Source organism: Bombina bombina, chromosome 8, assembly GCF_027579735.1.
Source record: "Bombina bombina isolate aBomBom1 chromosome 8, aBomBom1.pri, whole genome shotgun sequence".
NCBI lineage: Eukaryota > Metazoa > Chordata > Amphibia > Anura > Bombinatoridae > Bombina > Bombina bombina.
The window spans coordinates 201,534,910-201,542,859 of record NC_069506.1 but is presented as its reverse complement, the minus strand read 5'-3'; the positions used below and the strand labels follow the sequence as shown (position 1 = coordinate 201,542,859).

The 7,950-nt window shown below is 37.7% G+C and overlaps 1 protein-coding gene across 1 annotated transcript in view; it reads left to right on the top strand.

Annotated features, from left to right (window-relative positions):
* RIC8A (RIC8 guanine nucleotide exchange factor A) overlaps positions 1–2,432 on the top strand; it is a 172,838-nt gene extending 170,406 nt beyond the window's left edge. Inside the window, exon 10 of the mRNA XM_053690844.1 lies at positions 747–2,432. Within this exon, the coding sequence (XP_053546819.1) occupies positions 747–867 (121 nt within the window). The 3' untranslated portion in view covers positions 868–2,432. The remainder of the gene's footprint in view (positions 1–746) is intronic.
* Positions 2,433–7,950: the final 5,518 nt, after the last annotated feature.

The following is a 7,950-nucleotide window of genomic DNA, read 5'->3' as shown; positions in this document are numbered from 1 at the left end:
CATTTTTTTTTTTCATGATTCAGATAGAGCCGGCAATTTTAAACAACTTTCTAATTCTATTATAACATTTTATTCGTTCTCTTCATATCTTCTATTGAAAACAAGATATGTAAGCTCATGTCTGGAGCACTATGTTGCAGCGGTTTTGCAATATTGGTATCCACATGCAAGAGCACTATTTTCTGCCATGTAGTGCTCCAAACACCGACCTAAGTATCTCTTTAACATCAAATTAATGAAACTAACAAAAAAATTTTAATAGGAGTAAATTGGAAATAAGTGCAAGTTTTTTTTATATTACACTAAATGTGTTTCACCCTAAGGGCCTGATAATCAAAGATCCTCCTGTTTGTAGAGAAATTGTAGTGCAGACTTCACAGGGGCTGAACTTACTTAATGATCAAAGAAAAAGGGCAGGACTCTCCAGCAATGCAAGAGCAATCTCATTTCTGTATCTGAAGGAGAGACAAGCCCAGTGGAATATAGCACTGCATGATATGAGAGTTTTATTACTTACACTTTGTGCATTGTATTTTATATTACTTTACATTTCAGATTGTGTCCTTTCAGTAGTATTGCATTTTAGCTTTGCACTTTCTATTTTATATTTTGATACATTTAGATCTTACAAATTATGATTATGTTTTGAAAGTTACTATGTTACTTTAAAAAATTAGGATCATATTTTGTATATTCCAGTTTATATTTAACATTTTGTTTTCTATTTATTTGAATTGTTGACACAGGGAACAGATTATTCAGCCCATGGGCGTCACTTCTGATGGGAGGTTAGAGCCACTTGATGAGGCTGCCCAGAGGGTGATGCAACAGCAGGAATCTTCTGATCTTGAATCTGACTCGGACTGAACATCTCAAGACAAAAAAATGTCATTGAGGATCCGAGCCAAGCACAAGCCGAGCCGGAGAGAGCAATATACCGTTATCCAGACATCATAAAAAACAAGGAAAACAAAATCTAGATTACTGTAGATGTATCTCAGAGACTTCGGCTGTAGAGTGACCACCGGGATATGTGTAGTGTAACAGGGTTTTTCTGGGAATAAACCCGGAAAGTGAAGACAATAATGTTTTTTTCACTTAGGACATTCCAGTGGTCTGATGACTTGGCGATGAGTGCTAACTGCTCTTACTAGGAAGACGAGTTTTATTCCCTTTAGTGGTTGTTACTAAGGTAAAAAGGAAGTGCTTCAGTGCTGTACACAGAAAACTCCAACAACAATCTGATAGGTAAAGAAATGAGCTTCCTTAGCTCACTTTGTCCTAATGAAATGATGTACGTTGCTAAAAATGCTACACTGCAACCAGAAATCAGCACCCTGCCCAGTAGGTAAACATTATGCCTTTGCCCCAAAGACGGTTTAGTTTCTTGACTTGACAACATTTAGCTGTTGTTCGTTTTGTAAAATCAGCCACTTGCAGTCCAAGGGAGTAGTGTTCCCTGTAAAGTTAAGACCAGTATTTATTAACAGGGTGAGTCGTCACCATTTCTAAACAAACAAGAGTATCTCTCATCTTACCTTGAGCTCCCTATGGCCTGTTGGACTTAACTTTATTGAACTTAGAAGAACGCTCACATATCCATCTTATACACAGTTGTCCCTACTTCCATAGCATGCACTGATTGAGCTGGGTTTTTTATTGAATGCAGTAGAAGATAAATTCATTTGCATTCGGTGCCAAGAAACTACTTTAGCCTACAGAATACACAGGGAAAAAATGTTTCTTTATTACATTTTAAAGAGACACTGCCCCTCTAGGTTAGTCTAGACTTTCTATATATTCCAATTTGTACGCAGATCTAGTCTGAAGCAGAACATAAATTTGCCACTAGAGGGAGCCTGTTTGTTATCACATCACAAAAAAAAAATGATTTGCATAAAAGGTTTAAGAATGAATAAGCACAGCATTTTCACTTCGAACACAGCAGTTAATCATTTCCACCTAAGACCCAGATGATTGTTGTATGAGAAATTGATTGGCCCCTCTCCATAAAGTGTACAAATATAATAAAATATGTTAATTTATATATACACATTGTACAACTATGTTAAAATAAACGGCCAAGGGTGTAGCTAACTACAAAGATTGCAGTTTGGGTTTTACAGTGAAAAAGGTTGGTGAATGGATTTATTTTGGAGAATAATATATAGCAAAAATTACCAAAGCTGTCCACGAGCCACGTCCAAAGCTATGGCATTAGTGGTTTCCTTGTAGTGCTATTCACAGGACTGAAAGGGTAAATATTGAGTCGTTACAGATCATTTGCATACCACAAAGAAATGTTGTATAAAAATATTGTTAAATTCTGGTATCTACATTTTATTAAGTCTGATATAATTAAGAAATAATAGAAGTCTTGATAAGAGAGAAACTTTTGAAATTCATATTTGAATAAACTCTGTTAAATGAAATCACTTGGTGCAAAGGAAACATGTTACGTAATTTTGTTACCTGAGTAACTTAAAGGGACAGTAAACTCCTTGTAATTACAAGACACTTCTGCTGAGTTGCTATAAAATAATGTATCAGCCAAGTCTTAATGTTTATAAAAAACAAATTAACATCCTTTTTACTGCAATTGTTTGTAAATAGCCAAACTCCACCATCTATTTGCCGTATTAGAGGAGCCAATCTGTGCTTTAGTCTGCTTACAACGAGGCCTGTCACGGTTATGTTAGTATAAAATGCACTGTTCAGCAGTTATTAGTTAAAGGGACAGTCTACAATAGAATTTTTATCGTTTTAAAAGATAGATAATCCCATTATTACCCATTCCCCAGTTTGCACAACCAACAGTTATATTAATATACTTTTTACCTCTGTGATTACCTTGTATCTAAGCATCTTCTGACAGCCTACTGATCACATGACTTTTTATTTATTATCTATTGACTTGCATTTAGTACTGTGTTGTGCTAACTCTTAAATAAATTCTCGGGAGTGAGCACAATGTTATCTACATGGCCCACATGAACTAGCACTTCCCTGTTGTGAAAAGCTAATAAAAAAGCATGTGATAAGAGGCTGTCTGTAGTGGCTTAGAAACATGCAGAAATTTAGAGGTTTAAATGTTATAAAGTATATTAACGTAACAATGTTGGTTGTGCAAAGCTGGGGAATGGGTATTAAAGGAGTTATCTATCTTTTTAAACAATAACAATTTCTTTCCAATGGCATAGAGAGTCCACAAATCCATTCAATTACTAGTGGGAATTCAACTCCTAGCCACCAGGTGGAGGCAAAGAACACCCCTGCAAAGCCTTAAAGGGACATGAAACCCACATTTTTTTCTTTTATGATTCAGAAAGAGAATGCATTTTTAAACATCTTTCTAATTTACTTCTATTATCTAATTTGTTTTATTCTCTTGATATTCTTAGCTGAAAAGCATATCTAGATATGCTCAGAAGCTGCTGATTGGTTGCTGTACATGGAAGCCTCATGTGATTGGCTCATCCATGTGCATTTCTTTTTCTTCAAATAAGGATATCTAAAAAATGAAGCAAAATAAATAATAGAAGTAAATTGTAATGTTGTTTAAATGTGTATGTTCTATCTGAATCATGAAAGAAAGATTTTGGGTTTAGTGGCCCTTTAAGTATTCTCCCATTACCCAAAATCCCCAGTCATTCTTTGCCTGCGTAACATTGTAGGTGATGTGCGAAGGTATCTGAAGATATCAAGTTGTTATTCCTTTAATGGGTACTTTTCCCTGCAAGCAAGGATTGGGATTTTTCTTTATCTACAGGTCTATGTTAGTGAGGATTCTGTCACACCTGTTTGCTGTACCTGCCCTACAGCGGATCCACAGGTAAGTGCTTTTACCTTCTAGGTGAGAAGGATGCAGCACTTAGGAGTTCCTTGTTTTAAAAAAAAGGATACTAAGGGAACAAGGTGGATCTTTATGGGACTGAATATCCCTTTTAAATGTTGGGGATTTTTGGGCAGCAGTTCAGGGCTATGTTCTGTAATGTGAAGGCTTTTTTGGTTATGGGAATTTTTTTGCACAAATGTTACCTTTTCAGTTCTTCCTGAGTGCTGAACTGTTTGTTTGTACTCGCTGTTTAAAAGACAGGATTTTTAAGGAATCAGTGGTTTTTCTGCCATAGGATTATTTTTTCCTGCCTGTCGCTTTTCTCTGATGGTTGCAGATTTCTAGGATTTGCAGTTTGAACAGGATTGTTTTATCTGCTGGTGTGGATTGGATTCCTGGTTACAGGTTGGGTGAGTCTCTACAGTGTTGCTGGGGTTTAGAGGTGCAGGTTTCAATAATTATTTGTCTATGCTTGGAATTGTATTCTATTTTTTTATATTGAAAATAGAGTATAAGTGAAATAAAGGGCTTTTTTATTTACTATGGAAGCAGATCCCAAGCTTTCTCTGTCATTTGATAAATGTCTTTATTTTGCTGATGCCCAGGTTATACCTCCTGTGCAATTTTGTTCCCCTTGCCTTAATGCAGTTTTTATTATGCAAGGATAAGGATTCCTTATCTGAGCCTTCTTTTTCTCAAGGGTTGTCTCAGCTTTCTGCTAACATGTCCCAGTCTTTAACAGATTCACATGCAGTGCCGTGCGGTTCCTCTCAGTCAGTCTCTGAAGATTTGCTGCCAGTTGATTTCTGTAGTTTCTGCAGCTCTAAGTGCTTTACCTAGTTCTGGTAAAAGGAAGAAGAAATCTAAGAACATTTCTATGGGTTCTGATTCTGCCAAGACTGATTTGGTTAGTCTTTCTCAGTTATCTAGAGAGGATCATTCCTTTGCAGCTTCTGAGGGCGAGATCGCAGTTCCAGTACAATAGATTCTGAGGAGGTTAATTTTAAATTTAAACTGGAGCATCTCCTTTTACTTTTGAATGAGATTTTAGATAACTCTTTGGATAACTCTGAAACTGTTGCAAAGGCCCCTAAAAAGGCTATTAAAATGAATCTGTGGAGGTTTTTCCTGTTCCAGATTGCATGTCTGACATTATATCTCAGGAATGGGAGAAGTTCCTTTTAACCCGTCTCCTATGTTTAAAAAGATGTTTCCTGTGGCTGATTCAGTGCAAGATCTTTGGCACACTGTTCCTAGAGTAGAGGGTGCTATAGCTACCTTAGCCAAGAGAACCACTATTCCTCTTGAGGATAGTTCCTCTTTTAGAGACCCTATGGATAAGAAACTGAAAAATGTTTCTTCATCAGGGTTTGCAGTGGCAACCAGTTGCTAGTATTGCGACAGTTGCTGGTGTAGCCGCCTTTGGTGTGACTCTGTGTCTGATCTAGTTTTCAGAAGAGACTACTATAGAGGAGATCCAGGATAGAACCAAGGCTCTAAAGCTGGCTAATACGTTTATCTGTGATGCCAGTATGCAAGTTGTTAGGCTGGGAGCCAAGATTTCTAGTTTTGCGATACTAGCCTGCAGAGCCATTTGATTAAAGTTTTGGTTTGCGGATGTGACTTCTAAATCCAAGCTTCTGTCTCTACCTTTTAAGGGTAAGACTTTATTTGGTCCTGGTCTGGCAGAGATCACTTCCTCAGTTACTGGTGGAAAGGGAGTTTTTTTACCACAGGATAAGAAGAATAGATCCAAGGGTCGTCAGACTTCTAATTTTTGTTCCTTTCGTTACTTCAAGGGACAGATATTTTCCTCATCTTCTAAATCTGACCAGCCCTGGATCAAGGTTAAGCAATCCAGAAAGTCTTCCACTGAGGCTATGTCTGCATGAAGGGGCTGCCCCCGATCCAGTTTTGAATCAGGTAGGGGGCAGGCTTTTCTTTTTTTCATATCCAAAACGAAAGGCAGCACCCAGGAAGAAATCTAGCGGATTCAACAGACTTTCATTTGTTTAAATAGCGTAGCAACGTTTAATGAAGCAACCACTAGTCTGAGTATACAAAATGGTCAAACATGTTTCGCAAGTATTACATATTCACTTTCTCGATGACCACTATTAGACTAATGGCACCTTAAACTAATGGCAATTTATAATGTGTAAAACTCCTCCCCCTAAACAGGTACTTATTTCTCATAGGTCTACAATCAACTGTTGTGTCACATTCTATACTCCTGTTTAACATATACATAAAGGGGGGTGGGAGTAACCATAGATTGAATGCTAGTATTGGATTTAATTCTCTTAAAGCTAAATATAAACTTGACTTGCCTTCAGCAAATAAACTGATATTCTTAAATGTGTTTATACTTTATATTACCCCAAGAAAAATGAAATACTGTCCACAATTAATCAAAGCATAGAAATATTTAGATATAACAACCCATTCTAAACTCCATGGTTAAGTACAAAGTTGCAAGACTAGTATTAAAAGAAACACTGTATTTGAAAGCAAACTATTACTGAAAAAATAATAATAATAATTTAAGGTGTTATCACACCCCATAATTGGTAAAAAAAAAGGCAGGGATGTCTATACAAAAAGTTTGACATCCCACTCGGACTTCAATCCTTTTGGCTTTCGTGTATTTAAATGAAAAATCCAAAAGACTTCTCATTGTCTTAGGATTTCTTCTCTATTTCCCCCTCTGGGGTGCCTGGGAATAATTTGTATACACTGAAATGCCAAAAGTGAACTGTCAGCATTATGTTCCCGTTTGAAATGCAGGGAGATAGGTGTAGTAGACAAGGGGTCATCTATAGCTCTTAGATGTTCTAGAAACCGATCTTTTACAGCTCTTGTGGTTAAACCTACATACCGCTTGTCACAACCCCTGCAGGTCAAAAGGTAAATAGCAAAACAAGAATTGCACGTAGAATGCCGACGCATTTGATACGCTTTACCGGTTACTTTTGAAATTAATTCAGTACCAAAAATGGCATATGAACATGACTTGCATCTCATGATGTTGCACTTAAAAAAAACCCGGTTTCAAAGATAACCAATTGGGTTTTTTATGCCCTGACAGCATTGATGGAGATAAAGTATTCCCCAAGGTTTTGGCTTTTCTGGATACAAATGAGCACCCTTTGTTTACAATTTCTCTAAGTTTGTCATCAGTTTCTAGAATGGATAATGACTCTCTAATGATTCTTTTTTTCAGCAGGCTTGGATTCAAAACATTCCAGATCCTTGGGCAGTGGCTTAAACTGCGTTAGGGATTTGTCCCCTCTGGGAATGATTATCCCAGTTCCTCTAGCAGAACAGGGTCAGGGATTTTGTTCAAATCTTTTTGTAGTTCCCAAAGAGGAGGGAACTTTTCGACCCATTATAGACTTAGTCTCTCAACAAGTTTCTCAAGGTCCGTCCTTCAAAATGGAGACTATTCGTTCTATTCTCCCTCTGGTTCAGGAGGGTCATTTTGGCCAGATCTCTAGGGATTGCTGTGGCTCCTTACCTGGATGATATCTTGGTCCAGACGCCATCTTTTCAGTTAGCAAGATCCCATACAGATTCTCTGTTAGCTATTCTCTGCTCTCACGGGTGGAAGGTAAATCTAGGGAAACGTTCCTTGGTGCCAAGTACCAGGGTATGTTTTCTGGTGATAAACTTAGACTATGAAGATTTTTTTTGACGGAGGTCAGAAAAGTCAAGCTTCTGGAGGCCTGTCGTTCTCTTCAGTCCTCTGTTCGTCCATCAGTAGCTGTATGCATGGAAGTAATTGGTCTCATGGTGGCATCCATGGACATTATTCCATTTGCCCGCTTCCATCTGAGACCTCTACAGTTATGTATGCTCAATCAATGGAACGGAGTCCACTCGGATCTCTTTCAGAGGATAGTTTTAGACTCTCAGACAAGGATGTCTCTGTCTTGATGGATCTCCCAGGACCTTTTGTCTCAGGGCACTTGTTTCCTGAGACCTTCTTGAGAGATTGTGACCATGGATGCAGCCTGTTAGGCTGGGGAGCATTCTCTATGCTCTATCAGTATAGCCTCAACTAAGTTTTAGTCCGGTTTATCAGATTTCAATCTGACAACATTTCTTTGGTGGTG